This window comes from Barbatula barbatula (genome assembly GCF_947034865.1).
Source record: "Barbatula barbatula genome assembly, chromosome: 16".
Classification (NCBI taxonomy): Eukaryota; Metazoa; Chordata; class Actinopteri; order Cypriniformes; family Nemacheilidae; genus Barbatula; species Barbatula barbatula.
The window spans coordinates 9,896,360-9,912,662 of NC_136779.1; the positions used below are offsets into that span (position 1 = coordinate 9,896,360).

The 16,303-nt window shown below is 38.6% G+C and overlaps 1 protein-coding gene across 1 annotated transcript in view; it reads left to right on the plus strand.

Moving 5' to 3' along the window:
- The first annotated feature begins 2,456 nt into the window (after positions 1-2,456).
- The window catches only part of odad2 (outer dynein arm docking complex subunit 2), a 51,008-nt gene continuing 37,161 nt past the window's right edge, over positions 2,457-16,303 (plus strand). The window contains exons 1-8 of the mRNA XM_079475902.1: positions 2,457-2,606; positions 7,347-7,427; positions 7,518-10,023; positions 10,236-10,393; positions 10,581-10,752; positions 10,907-11,013; positions 12,562-12,701; positions 13,603-13,719. Of these exons, the coding sequence (XP_079332028.1) occupies positions 9,806-10,023; positions 10,236-10,393; positions 10,581-10,752; positions 10,907-11,013; positions 12,562-12,701; positions 13,603-13,719 (912 nt within the window). The 5' untranslated portion in view covers positions 2,457-2,606; positions 7,347-7,427; positions 7,518-9,805. The remainder of the gene's footprint in view (positions 2,607-7,346; positions 7,428-7,517; positions 10,024-10,235; positions 10,394-10,580; positions 10,753-10,906; positions 11,014-12,561; positions 12,702-13,602; positions 13,720-16,303) is intronic.

Sequence of the window (16,303 nt, forward strand, 5' to 3'; positions counted from 1 at the left end):
GTAGAATATTTATTTCGGAACATTTTTATTTTATTTAGGAACATTTAGGAACACAAACTCAAGACAACAGCAGTCAAGAGCAGATCTATTAAAAACGAAGAATATTGACATATACATTTACAGTATATATAAAAATATATATAAGACACATATATAAATAAATGCATAAAACATATATAAACTTTGTATAATATTTATTTAGGAACATTTATTTGATTTTGGAACATTAAGGAACATTAAACACACACTTCAGATCTATTGAAAACAAAGAATATTGACATATTACATTGTAAATATATAATAATAAATGAAAAATAGTTCTGCTGGTGCCGCTTATTCAAGCAGTAGTAAGGCTCACAGTAACAATAAACACAAATATATGCCATTTAGGTATAATACAAACAGTTTCCCACTGGATCACTGTATAGTGTTATACAAACCTGTGGCAACATTCAATGCATTAATAAATACCATTGCTGTTATAATGCATTATTAGTAAAAGTATGGCTCCAATTTTGGTTATAAATACATTCTCTGAGAATTTCTATTTTAAGTTCTGTCTATAGTGCTGGAATTGCCCAAATGCTTGAAAACACAAGTTAAAAGAGAACTGTAAATATATGTTCATTTATTTTCAGTTTTTTTAGGGGAGGAAGCATTTGCTCAATGGAAGTGTTCACAAGCTAGATGGCGAGACTGTATCTTCTCAACGCAAACTAGAAGAATTAATGTGATTTGGCCCCAAAAGCTAAACACACACACACACACACTGGGTATAGTGTTTGTTGGAGACTGTCTATCCTCAGACTTGGAAATGGCAACTCTTTAGGAAATTGTGACACTCGCAATCATAATCAACCAACATAAAAAACCCATGCAGGTAACACACACACACACACACACACACACACACACCCTGACACACTCAGCGAGCCTGTGCACAAATTTGTGGTTTAGCAAACTCGTCAGTTTTAACATAACACATGCTTCACACAAATTAGCCACTGTAGCCTCACAGGAGAAAGTGGCGCCAAATTTCAGTGGGCTGTGTCAGGTCTCTGGCCCAGGTGTGTGTGTTTGTATTCATCAATACAGTGTTACCTCTTAGCTCACTTCTAAAATCCCTGCTGAAAAGAACAGCACAACAATATGTGGTGCTTCTGATGCTGGTCACCAATATGTGATGCAGATGTGTTCAAACCAGACTTCTTAACAAGGACCATGAAATCAATACAGACTATTGTTGTTTTTAAGGAAAGTTGCATTGTGTTTACTATAAATGATTTATCCATGCATGTCATTGTTTTTTTAATTCATGTACCCTCATAATCTATAATCAAAAACACGAGACTCCCCTCCAAACAACATCTCTTCTTTTTATGGCATGTCTTGGTGCATTGGTTGGGCTGTACTGGTCCAATGGCCCGTTTTTTAACCTCTATCGATCCAATCAGTTCCACAAGGATGTTATTTTGGTGCACACGCTACTGGTCAAATGTTCACTTAGTCCATTTTTAGTTAAAGTATATTTTCCATGTTTTAAAATAGTAGTAAACCCATTAAAACTATAACACAACACAATTGAAACTATTGGAATTACGCTGTGACTAAAATCATCCAAAATCCATAAATTATATATTGTAGCATCTTCAAAGTGGTCGCCCTTTGCGTAGGATTAACAAAATCTTTCACATGGCATTTTATCATTCAGCTTCTTGAGGTCTTAAACTGCCTTTTAAACAGCATTGAAGGAATTTTCCATAATTTCCATTGACTGTTTTTGTTGATTATTTATAAGTAATCCATTTCTTGAATATCTTTTTTATAAAAATGTAGATTTCAAATAAAGTAGATATGTTGGCACAATTATATTTCTGTCAACAAAAGTAATATTCAACATTGAAACATGCACCTTGAGATAAAAAGATTTCTAAGAGCATGGCGAAACATCTTTGTCAAGTGATTCTAAACTGAACGTTTGACCGGTCGATCACTAAACCAGTACTAACCAGTCTGTTCCAGCATCTTTGTGTTTTCAGCCAGGATACTGTCACCCTAAAACATCAACCATGAAAATAGACCTGATACAGATTTTTAAACCCTTAAAAGTTACAGTCCGACACAAGCTCTGGATCAAAGTAAAGACAGGACATGATTTGTTAGCAGTGGAAAATACAACAGGTTGTGCCAGCTGACATATCACACGCAACATTACTTCGTACTGTATGTCTCTGACTGAATCCTGCATGACCCTCTCTCTCTCTCGCACCAGAGAGCATTCAAACCTCCCCTTTAGCAATATTTAACCCTAACAGGTTGTCATCAGCCCTGAACATTTAGAGCCTGTCACTCATAAGAGAACTCGCGAAACACACATTCACCTCAAACACAACATAAAAGAAGCTTTTGCCCTCGATGCGAGCCTGGAACCACTAAGCACTAAATCCTGACCTGCGAGGTAAAATCCCTCTGTAAAGTGAGGTGCTGTGAAATGCATGCAAGAGCAGTCGTGTTTAATTAGAGCTAAAGTGGACGACGTTATGCATGCTGCTATCTGATGGTGTGAGGGGAAAATAAAAGGCTTCTCGTCGCAGTTCTAAGCCCAGGTAAAGCAAAAGCAGACTTTCTAAATCCAGGGTTTTCACAGTCGTGGAAAACTTGTGATTTGTAAAAACAAGATTGTACTTTTTTAGGCTAGGAAATGAATACAGTGGAACTTTTTATTGTTGATATCAATATTTCTAGTCATTACATTGGTCAGAGATTGCTCTTTGTGAATGAAAATTCTATAAAACGACTGTTAAAACCCTTGAAACTTGAAGTCATGGAAATTTGTTGAAAGTTGTGAGGACTTTGGTCCACTAATCTGGATAGATTTAAAATGGTGTTTTCTGTTTAAAATGCTCTTCGTGTACACTAGCATTTTCAGGTGTTATCCAAAAGTGGCTCATCTACATGGAAACTCCTGAAAATGTTTACTTTTGTGCACAAGTGAAATGTAGGAATCTTTGGCATTGTTTTGTTGCCAAGTGTCAATTTTATTGACAAAATGCTATCTCATTGTAGACAGAAGACAAAAACCGAGAGAAAAAGATGCATTTCAGAGGAAAACTATTTAGTTGGAACATCGGACTGCATTTTTTGCATATACAGTGAAAAGTGATATGTCCTTTATAAACTTTTGACTGAATTGATTTGAATTGAAAACTTAAATGTAGGAAGCCATCAAGACATGTTGAAATTCAATGTTTATACAGTGTCACCTGAGATATCTTTATCTGTTTGATTTTCAAAGTATCGTTACTGCCTTTGACATCCCACAATCCTGTGCACGTGTGTCCCTGGAGAAAGTGATTGGCTGAGCTCAGAAATGTTTAATGACGTGAGCAGTAGGAGTAACGTTTCTTTATGCATTTTTATTTTGTACTTGTTAACAACTTTCGATAGTGTTTTTATTGAGAGAAATGAAAATAGTTTTTGCATATTTGGTTATCAGGTGTGCTCCACATATCCTAAAAAGCGAAGCCAAAGCATTTCCATCCCCCCAGGTCTCTGGCTGCAGTATAGGTCATAACCCCGCCCTTTCCATGTAAACAGATGGTACACGAGTGCAAAATCAAATTACAATTCGAATACATTTTTCGAATGATGGTTTCTGTCACATTGGTTAGTTCTTATCATTCTGATATGCTTTTATAAGTTGATAAGTTATTTATAAAACGGTGTGTGACAACATGATTTGTGTGTTTGTGATTGAGTCTTTGAAATTATATCCTTGGCACAAGATGTCAGCGTCCATTTCTGGAACATTTTGGCTTTCTACAGTGGAATGAAGTGGAGACATGTCCATCTTTTTTTATAGACACTTTTTTTTATGGTATCACTAAAGCGCTTTATAATTCAAATGTAAATTCGTTACACTGCCTATTTAGCCTGTCCGGAACTGTATCTGGAGTCAGTTGCCTAAGCTTTCGGATGCAGCCTAGTAATCTTTCAGAAACCGTGACGAATTGTTGGCTATGAATACTGTGTAGTGATTCAGACTCTAGTTTTGTGTAGTTGAAAGTGTGGAGGTGAATTTGTGAAACTGTTAGTCGCACCGACTGCCTTAAGGATGGTGCATTCTCATTCAACTCTTGCTAATCTTCTACCTGACGTACGAGACGGTGTTTGGATGGCGTGCTCTTCTCACAGTTGGCTTTGATCAGGGCTGTGCTGTTAGTGAGCATGGCAGTGCTTATGATCTGAGGAAACATCAGTGCTGTCTTGTGTGACTTTAAGTGCTTTTCCATGGTGCCACAGCATATCACAATTACACTCTCTTACACACACACACACACACAAGATCTTCAGTTTTTTCTCTTTATGATGGGATTCTCATTCTCTATACTTTGCTTTTTGCTCTTTACCCCTTCATCCTCCCACCCCGACTAAATTGCATGACTGGTGCCAGTGTTGAGCCTATTAGAATCTAAAATCCTAACCAATGACCGTGTTAGACAAACAGCCTGACACCACAACACGCAAAGCATCTTTCACAGCGCGGTAGAAAAATACCAAGCAGCACATCTGTGTGCGTTCATCCTGCGAGACGGGAGGGCAGGGGAGAAAGGGAGAGATCGAAACACAGAGCGAGTCTGCTACGCTTGCCCGCAGATTATATAAAACAGAAGTCAAGCCGTATTAAAACACACGGCACATTAGTGCCACGGGGGTGTGCCAAACCCCGACAGCCTCCCTCGACCGCACTTTCAAAATAATAATTACACTCCGAGAGAGAGGAAAGCACATCAAGATCTGGGACTTTGAAATGGTAGAAGCATCGGTTATCAGCGGGACAGGGGAGGTGTGGGTGTACAGCCGGACGCCGGGGAGCCGTCTTCAGTCGGTGATCCAGGAGGCATATGTAGTGTGGATTAAGACCATGAACTGATGATTTTAGGGGGACGGTCAGGTCCAAAAGTCAAATGAAAGAAAATATTGAGCGGGTCCAAGAAACAGTTGGAGGGACATTACCGAAAACCAGTTGAAGTTAGATGTTATTTAGCTAGTGTGCTGTTCTTAGATTATTGAACGTGAGTGGTGGACTATTGGCCTGTACTGCATGTTTTGAGTAGGTGCTACATCAATAGAATCTTGCTTTTATTGGTCTTTTATATTGTAAACCTGGCAAATTTAGGAAAATGTAAAATTCGTCTTGGTCTTTCCAACCGGTTGGAAATATTCAATTTTATGATGATGTGATTTTCGTATACATGAATTGAGGTTCGAGGTTGCTTGGTCAGCTTATTTCATATCTACAAAACCTCAAATCACAGGAATTGGGGTTTTGTTTAAAAACGATGAAAATAGTTAAATAAACAAACACGGCAGAAACTGAGCTACCATCACAAAGAACCGTTATTGGGCTTCTACCACAAATCCATATATTCATAAAACTCTTTTTAGCATCTATATTTGACAGTCAGTCTCCCGCTCCAAAGAAAGCAAAGGCACACAGCGGCTTGACATACACACACACATCACATGAAAGCCACAATTGTAGGTTTAGAAGCAGACCAGCACTGAGCACTGATATTCATTGTTACAGAGAAAACATTTTGTTTGTATCTGATGTTGTTTTCTCAGCAGAGAGAGAAGGTTTAGTGCAAAAATAATTGACTTTATTGCCTCCATTTTATAGCGACGGCCCTTTACGAACACCCAGCGCGGTGATTTGTAATGTGTTTACCTTTCGGCAAGCCCTTTGGAAGTGTTGGCTTGGCTCCGGGATCTCAAATTTGTGTTTGTTACATATGGACACGAACGTTATGAGTGTTATTTTAGAGAAAGAAATACTTAAGAAAGATAAAAAACAGGCCTGTGTTGCTAAAATCTAAAACCTGTTAGGAATCTAAATTAATTTTTTGTCCTCACAAGCGTATTCATGAGGGTTGACGTAGCCAAAATATTCGCAAACCTACCTCTAAAACTCTGTTTGTCTCAGCGAGTTTTTCGAAAACGTTGTAAATCAAAACACATTACTGCTTTCCTTTTAAACAAAAAAGTACGAATAAAGTAGCAGCAGGTGCAAAGTCTACTTGAAAATATTAAACAGACTGTTTTTTTTTTGAGGGTCAGTGGATCTCTCCAAATCCCGCCAGCTAGTCCTATTTAACAACCTGTTATTGCAATATGAATATCTATCATAAATCATAGTCAGTCTCCTTAAACCGTCATAGCAGCTTTGACAGTCCTGGACGGGCGGAGGGGTTGGGTGGGTGGGTGGAGGGGATTTATTCGTGCTAAACTGAGAGGAGCCGAGCACACGGCAGCCGTGAATCCCATCATACGTTTTGATGTACCAAGATCTTTCTCTGTCCACGGATGAAAATTAAGCGTGGTTGACTTTGGCACCCATTTCCTTCGATGTGTCTGCTTGCCTGGCCTATCAGACAAATGTAGAGTAAGACTTTAAGTGTTTTTGCATTGGCTCATGCGTGCACGCACATTAACACATGCTCGCAAACTTGTACTGCTGCCTGTGCAAATACCCTATAAAACGGGCTATTATTCATAATGAGCAAATAACAGTAGCATTTATAAAGCGTTGAAGTCTAGGATGAGATCGAACCGATTTGCACGTACGACGGATTGCGAGAACGATGCAGAGGGGCCTCGACGTGGAGTCCGTCCCTGGTGAAACTTGCTCTGTAAAATGTTCTCATAAAAGGAGTTATGACAGGTCATCAACTCTCTTGTTCATGACAAGTCAATCTCGCCATTTTACAGTCTTATTCCCTCTATAACTGTTGCTCTGAAATCTTACAAGAACACGTAGGCTTACTTAAGGAAAGCAGCTGGAAAGTAGCATGGCTGGCCGTCTTGTTCCCCCCTCCTCATATTAGTCTATCCCAATCTATCCACTCTGGCTGATTTTCCTTTTACAAGTATGTGACAGATTTTGCAGGTGTTCATTATTGTGACCGATGTCACCTGTGATTCAGCCAAGCTGCTTGTGCTGTTTTACGGAGCTGCTGAACAGCATTTAACTCTGCTGAACTGCTCTTGACCTCTATTTCTGTGCAGTAAAGGAGCGTGGGCCTTCAGATTGTTGAACCACGTGTATGTCAAAATCTAGATTATCTTGCTTGAAGAGTGCAGTTTTTTTTTGTGTGTTGATGCATTTCGTACCGAGAATGTGCCGTGTGAGTCATCAATATGTTTTTATCCATGACCTTGTAGAAAAAACTGGACGTTTTAAATGTGCAATGTAAAACTGACTTCAAAAGGAATTGTTTACCCAATAATTAAAATTCTGTCATCTCTTGTCATTTCACACCTGTATGACTTTCTTTCTTGTGCAGAACACAAAAGATGATATTTTGTAGAATGCTGTTACCCGAACAAGGGCGGTTCCCATTCACAAAACCAGTGCAAATCATTGGGTACAGGTGTTGTTTGGTTATCAACATACTTCCAAAAATATCACTTACTCAACCTCTTGTCATTGCAAACCTGTGTGATTTCTTCTGCAGAACACGAAAGAAGACATTTTGACCAAAACCACTTAGACCACATCCCTGCAGAGCTCAGATTCGGGTAATTTAATCCTTCGACTTTGAATGGTCCTGAGACTTCCACAGAAGATAAGTAATACAAATTGTTCATTTTTAAGCGACTTTGAGTCCTGTGAGTCACTGTTCTCTGAATGACTGCATCACAACCCTGCAGGGCGAGAGTGTGACTACATCAGGTGCTTTGATCGCCCACACAACTCGTGTGTATTTCTCCCCGTGCCTGATTTCCCCTTGTTAATAGGCTGTTTCGAGAGTGGAGAGAGAACTGTGGACGGATGCAATCACAGCCTACATGCCTTAAGACGAAGCCGCGCCTCGTAAATCTCAGGCAGTGCGTTCCCGCTTTAGCTCAATCAGCATCTATGCAGGGCCGTTCCAGACGCCGCCTTTGTTTATTTTGCCGAGTCCGACTCAAAGTTGAAGGAGGTGACAGGTGCTACTGACCGCAAGCTGTGGGTGTTTATGTTTGAAGGAACCCAAATCATTTTGCCCGACCTCCATGTCTTAACTTACAACAATAAGTACTGCTAATGAGAGAATGTCATAGAATACAGATCCATTCCCTTATTTTTCTTTCTTTGATTCTTTTTTTCAGCTGTTTTTTTTCTATTCACCTGTTTTTCTGTTGTCCCAGAGAATAATACACAAAAAGAAACAGCAGAAGCTTTGGGGAAATGCTTTTAAATTTCCATGTAATATTAAGTGCCGGGGGAAATTCTTGGTAACGAACGTCAGATCTGCAGCAAGCAGTAAAATCATTATTTCAGTAACCGAAAAATCTAAAGAGCACTGTTTAAGTGAAAAAGCATGGAAATTGATGTAATGTTAACCTCTAGGTCATCAGTGTGGTTTGGCACGTACGGTAGAAAAGAGCAAGAAGCTAATATACCTGGCAGCGGGCCTTCCATCTATGATGTGAAAAGAGAGAGCTCCTGTTCAGTTTTGGTTCAATTGAAAGCTTACGAGTCAGACTTATCGAAGTTAAGCCCAGCGTGAATAATGCTGGGCTGAAATAAGCTATTTTTCAGTGGTGGTACGGATAGGATCAATGAGGAAATTGAATCTTTTCTGTGCTTGTGTGTCATTTTATACCGCACAGCACAGCAAGAGGAGTTTATGAAGGAGCTGTCAAAAGTGTTTCTGTGGGCACGCAACCCCAAAAAGAAAACAAACATGATAATATGTGTTTTTCCATTAGTTTGGAAGCAATGCAAATTATGGCTCCTATGTTATATCCCACAATCCTGTAATAAGTGTGCAATACTCTATACTCTCCAACACTTTTTATGTTTTCCACTTGTTTTTTTTGTGCGTGTGTTATCTTAGTTATAATTCGAGTATTTATTTTCCTTTTTAAAGAAAATGTTTCAATGTTTAACCTTGCACTACACTGTAGTTATGTGACTGAACTGTATGGACTGCTCAAATTTCGCTGTACTTGCCAATAGCGAATAAAATGCATGCAATTGTGTCATGTGACTGAAAAGGTTTTAATTTGGAGAGAATAAAATTCATTACATGTAAAAATAAACGTGTTATGTAGAATATCAGAGTTCAATGGAAAATACTTTTTTGTATTTTTTTTATATTTTCGTTATTCCATATTTTGATAAGATTACTAACGTTCTAAAATGTTGCAAAATATAAATTATGAGTATAAACCTTGCGGAAACTGGACAAACGGCGCTTTTTAAAAATACAAACGCTTTTCATACTATCAATTCTGGCCCTCTCAGCTTTCCGTTGTTTGACTGTATCCAAGTAACCGGATCCAGCGGTAGTTTGTTTCTATGGTTACAAAGTAACTTGACTTGAACACCGGCCGGGCAAGCTACATATTTGAAGGTAAGAAATGTATAAATATAGGACAGGCCTATCGAGTCGCGTCGTTTGGGGAGTAACACGTGTTATAAATTGAGACGACCAGTACTTTGCACGAACTGATCATTTAAATACCAAACGATCCGCGAGGACAATTCGTTTCGTGATATTAAAGCAACACGCGAAATTTAACAGTTTAATTTAGTTAAATCGTTAGTAAATCAAATCTTATTTATTAAATATATTTAATTTGAGAGTAACTGTACGCGGACTGTTGAAAAATGTTCGTCAACATGAAATTCACTTTATTGAATGTGCAGATATTTAATAGTTTTACGTGCGTGTGTAATATTGATACTTTATACTATTATTATTATTACTAAACTTGTGGTTTACTGCCAGGTTAAAAGCATCTTTTGAACGACATGGGGGTGGCACTTTCCAGGGCAGTTCAGTGGGACAGTTCCGGGGCAGATAAACTGGAGAACACCCCTCTGAATAAAGCTATTCTCAATGAAATCCTGCTCTTCTCTGAGGAGTTCGGCGCCAGACACCCACAGGAGGCCAAACTTGTGTTCAGAGAGCCTTTACAATGGAAAACATCTTTAGAAGCTTCTGATTTCAATACGGAGTATGACATCAGGTATCACCACAGCACACAACACAGCACAGCGTTCACTGATTTAATTATATTGTAACTGTGTAATATGATCGTATATTAATATCCTAAACTTATTAAGTCTTATGCTTAAATACCATTTTAGTGTGTTCTTTTTCTCTACGGTACATATGAATCCATCTGTTTTTTTGAGTGCCCTTGTCAGTCTGCTGGTTTTTCAATCCTCTCATTTTTAGTGGTGAATCAGTTATGTCCCAGGAGTCTGATAAGGATGGACATCCCCTTCTCCATCTCACTCCACCTGACATCACAGTGTGCACATTTCACCACCTCTCCAATCTTCTGCAACTGACCGAAGAGAAAAAGATGAAAGAGATTCAGGCCTGTTTGGCGGGTGAGTAGGACAAATTCTTATTTCCCCTATTCTGCACATCTCGCCCATTTTACCTTTGTGTCTATTGTCACATTTTCCAGCTAAAATAGTGGCACTTTTGCTGATTCTGTCAGTACATTTCCCACGTATAAGATACATTTGAAGAATTTGTTTCATGAGCTGAATAAATGTGTTTATTGCTACTCAGCTAACAGGGACCCGCAGAAAAATATCCTGGGGTCCAGTTGTGCCACAGTACTCCTAAAAGAAGGGAAAGAGGATGAGCTGAGTGGGGAAAAGGAGCTTGAAATGAAGCTGTTAAACATCCTGAATGAGCTGGACACAAAACTGCTCAACATTGCTGTGGGACAGATCACCAGGTATGCCTCCTATTGCCAGAACATCTTTGGCCAAAGACTCGATTCGTTAATTATTATTGAGCTATATTATACATACAGTATTATCCCGTTATTTATACATTCATTGTCGTTTGTTAATAATGTGTATTTTTCTTTATTGTGTGTGCTTGCCCAGAGAGGGCAGGCTAAGCCCAGTGGCTGTTGATGGAGAGGTAGATCAGTTGAAGAGTTTATGCGGGACAGGAGAAAGCCGGGTCCTGAAGTCTGTACGCTACACATCAGGTTCGCATCATCCTCTTTTTTCCCCTCTGCATCATTTTAGCTCAATCTCGTGTCACTCACTCACTCACTCACTTTAAGACTTATTTTCATTCTGAATCTTGAATAATCATGCTTCTCTCACATACTGTATGTCCATCTCTCTCTCTCTCTCTCTCTCTCTCTCTCTCTCGCACACTCACTTTCTAAGTGGATGAAGGGAGCAAGTGGGTCAAGTTCTCTAGTATAAGAGCCCTTGAGTGTTTGTACAGACAATGCTTTGGTAGTGGAGGTTCTGACTTTTAAAGGGGTTCATTAACTGAAATGAACTTGAATTGTTCTGAGATATCTGATATATTATATTTGATATATTATATCTGATATATTATATCTGATATAAGAAGCTACATAAACTAAATTAAAATTGTAATAATATTTGTGACAAAATGGAGACTATTTTATTGTTCCAGATAATTGTTCCTATCACCACCTCAGAGGCAATAATAAAAAATAATAATTATGGAATTTTTGAATGTGATCAATTGTCAGGTTTCATTTACAAACATTCAATAAAACATACAACGACACGGGTGATATTAAGATGCTAGTTGCTTGATGAAAAATAAATATAATAAAAACTGTATGTACAAAAATATAAAAAAATGGCTTGAAAATACAAATAGTTCAATATAAAGTTTGTTTGAAACAGAGGCACATGAAAGGAAGGGGACAAAAGAGCTTTATGTAAAAACACCCATCAGCTGGGTGTCTGTCTCCCCCCTTCTCCCTCTCTCCCCACAAGCCTCCACAATTTGTGGGCAATGTTGGAAAGTCATGGAAACCATTACATATGTCAGATTTCAGTTTACAGAGAGATTTATCAAACCATCTTCGGGCAGATTTGCTGTACCATAACAATCAAGTGTTTTTTGGAAAAAGTGGTGTTGCTTGTATATTTTGATTGATGGATGTGGCTTTTGTTTGAAAATCTATGCAAATAAAGAGAGGAGATAGGATGCGCATGGCGGTTTGGAGCATGTGGAAGTATCGGCAGGGGTTTTTGGAGAGGGGGGATTCATTTTAGGGTGATGTGTGCAGCAGTTTTGTCCTGAAATGAGATCAGTCACATTCGCTGGCAGGGCTGCATGCAAGTCGTGTCCATCTATCCCAGGGGAACCTGCACTCTATGAACCTTCCACAACCAAAGTTTTATTGCAAGCATTTTACTGTTGAGATGTGTCAACAGTGCACTAGTCTAGCATGAGATTTAATCTACCATGTGTTATGAATAGTCTTTTTCAAAGATTAGATTAGATTTGAGGTATTTTTATTTTATGATCTATAATATATTGAAGGTCCACAAAATATAGTCCAGTACAACTGCAACATTTATTAGCATACATTTGACTTATCCAAACATCTCTTGGGGGTTTGTTAAAAGATTTCCTCTAACAATATCTTGTTTTTTTGTCTGAACATCTAAACTGTTGGCACCACCAGGCCTGCAGAAACTTCCTTACTGTTGTCCTTTTGTAAATCAGTATTCAAGTCAGACCATCTTGTTTTCTACAGATTATGTTTTCTCAAATGGTTGCCGCTCTCCTCCCTGGAGGCAGATGGATGGAGAAATCTGCTCTCTCACAATTGAGACTTGTGACACAGAGCCCACACTGTTCATCACTTGCAGCACCACCGGAGTTTTCCTCCATGAGGTGAGAAAACTATCGGGAAAGTAATAACGGTCATTTAGTGACTCAGTTTTGGATTGTTGTCATAGCAAGTTCTCTCTCCCAGAGGAATATGTTGTAGCGAAACAATTATCCTAAAATTAGGGAATTTTGTTGATGTGCCATCTCTGCTGAATATCACCTGCCATGAGTTATCAGTATGAGAAATAAAGTGATTTCCATTGTGATCATGTCAATCTGTACCATGATTATAATTAGACCGGAGATAGATAACCGAAACGTGGCATATCCCAGCAAGCCTGACCCAAGCACATATCAGATGGAAATAAATGTATCCCGTCGGAATACTAAATGATGCAATATTACACTTCTGAATCTGACACGTGTCAACTTGTCAAAGGAACTAATTTTGCTAGATAATTTTAACATACAAAATGTGCTAATGCTTTGAAAGGTTTTGTATACAGACCGTTTCCAAAACATGAGGTAAGAGATAATGAAAAGTTTGACTTGACAGCTGTGGTCGCGTTCCAGATCTGGTTCTCCAGCTATGTTAAGTGTTTTTCCCGGCTGTAGATCTAAATGTGTGGACAATTAATCAAACACTGCATTTTGCACAACACTTTCATTAATATTCAGAACGCTTTTTCCTTTGAGATCTCTTATTTTTGCCTGTGTTCTGTTAAATGCTTTCTGACACTCACCTGTTCGGTGTAAATTTGAGGTCAGCTTGAAACCGCTGTTCATGACAGTGATGTTAATTGTAAAGATTAGACATTAATTCAGAACACTTCACTTGAAAACCTTGGAGATTAGGCATTGAATTACACTTACAGTCTGTATCCGAGCATGCTTGGACGAAAATACAGTTACGCCACTGGGATGTCGCTGATCGTTCTGCTTACATTGTGATTTGGTTTTACAGGGACTCATTGGGGAAGTAGGTGAGAACTCTTATAAGAGGAAGAGTGATGTCTACCAAGATCTTGTCACGCTGTTAAAAAGCAAGTCTCCTCACTTCGCCAAGGCTATAAGTGAACAGGTATTGTTTAACAACACCTAGGGATACGAGATTTTCAACACCTTCATTCATTATATTCAAAGACTATTAACTTTAAATGTGTGCTCCAGGGTTAAGTTAAAGGGTATCTGTATAAATGTATTTGTTCTGATGAACACAGAGAAAGATATTTAGAAGAATGCTTGTAACTTGACCACCATTGACTACCATAGAAAATAATTATAATGGTAGTCAAAAGTGCCGTTTGCTTTCCTGCATTCTTTAAAATATCTTCTTTTGTGTTCAATAGAATAAAGACATTTACAAAGACATTTGCCTAATATGGTACTCAATGGTGGCCAAGAGCTGTTTGGTTACAAGCATTCTTTCAAATATCAATATATGAAAGAAATGTATACAGATTTGGAATAACTTGAGGGTGGGTAAGTGAACACAGAATTTCCATTTTCAGGTGAACTGTTTCTTTACAATCAACCAATAGCATTTGGTTGGTTGCCTCAAAAAAGTATTTGACTCAGTTTTACTGAGATAATTAAGAATTCAATATATATTTAATAGGTAACACAGAAAAGTTAACATTTAGTTTCAGATGCTTACTCAAAAAACAAACTGAATGGCAATCAACATTATTTAACACATGCTTTCATGGTAAACCCAAAACATTCCTTTAAATGCTCCAGATGGCAGTTTTTGAACACATGACAAAGTTGTCATTATAGTGTCTGCTCCACACCACAAGGATTTGGATCTTCTCGCCATGTTCTGGGCAGTACTAACATTTGAATTACATAATTGACAGTTATGCACTAATCATCAAAAATTCTGAATCTTCTGAAACACTTTCCACATAACTGTGGCGTGCTTATATAATCAATCTTCCGATTTAAAATAGTCATCAGTGCTCGAATGGCAGATAGATTTCTGCAGTTGTCCCCGCAAGGCACCTGAGATGTGCAAGTTTTGACAAAGCTAAGAGCACAATGGTGGTGGTCTGGATTACACAGCCTGAGTGCTCATCAGAGACAGATGATGTCATCGTGTGAGTAAGCCGTTCTCAGACAGACACGTACAGCCAGAATCGGATCTTCGCTGTCTCAAGCAAACGAATAGTAGAGGAAGCCAAAACTGCCCTAATGGAAGTATGAAGTGGATGTTATTGGTTGTTCATCACTAATGTGTTTATTCTCAACTAACCGGACGAACACTGTTAAACTGTTAGATGCAAGTCTGATGCAGGTCAACTTGAACCATGAATTCAACGGAACAAACTCCATCTGATTTATTTGTCTGGTACACACTCAAGAAGTAAGAATGACCAGATGATACGTCCCTAGTTGTCATTTAGGGATGGGAAATATTGCCTACATAGACCTCGGTAAGATGGCCAATAAATTAGACATAGACACACAAACAGCACAGCTGTCTGTCAACTGGCAGTGTGCTTCTGCTCGCTTCTCAGCCTGCGTGTGAGGAATGCAGTCTTAGATTAATCACAGCTGAGGAGAACCAAGCAAAGGGGAAGATGGGACAATCCAATGTCTACACCTCGTCACAACAACACAGAGAGAGACAAATTGAGAGAAAGGAAGAGAGAGAGAATTCTCTTCCATAGTATGAAAGAATGTGAAAACAAGACCCTGAGACTGAATCAAATTAAGATAGGTTAACAAATGAGGTCTCCTTTAATGGTCCCAAGATTGTTTTTATCATTTGAGAAATGATCGTGTCATATTTATTGATGACACAAAAATGTGTTTGTTGGAAAAACGGTTGTTTTTAGATTTACATGACTAAATATTGATTTAAATCTTTTTTATAGTGAAAAATTATTATTATTTTAACTTTCTTTTTAGTTTTTGGCTGGCTCAATATTATCTAGATCATTCTTCGATTCTACCAGTAGAAAGGTGCAAAAAATGACTTAAGGTTTCCTTCAACGTCCACTTTTCCTTAAGACAAAGTCCTTAGATCCACCCTAATGTTTTATGCCGACCGTTGGCTGTTTTATAACCGACATAATTCTGTCCTTGAGCAATATAAACGGAAACTCCATCACCGAGAACGATTTTTCTCTACGTTCATTGCTAAATAATGGTGATCTTATCTCTCACCGATATAGTTTGCAGATGGAAAATGAAGGCAGACAAAAAGATTACTGTTATACAATATACTGATCTGCCAGTGTAAAAGCCACCGTCTGGTGCACCCGTATGTTACCTCAAGGACAGAATGTATAAATGTTCCTTTCAGCCATCCGTTTTACGCGGAGAGCCGGTTCTCAGACACAGATTAAGCCTGCTGCAGAATTTTACCTGAGCGTTCACAGTGAAGGTGTCCAAGTTAAACTGTGTCGTGTCCAGGACGGTCTTCATCATCTTCACGTGAAGAACAGTTCCCATGAGTTTGTGCTCAGTAGCTCTGCTCGGTTTCAATAACTCTCACCTTTGATAAATGTTCAGTCTAAGAGTGCTATAATTCTAAACGTTTATGAGAAAGACTGGAAAAGCTAAAGCTGAGCTACAGCATAGGGTGTATATACTCAACTAAAGCTCCTCAAGGTATGACAGATGCACTTGTTTATTTGGCAAAGTGGTGATTTACACAA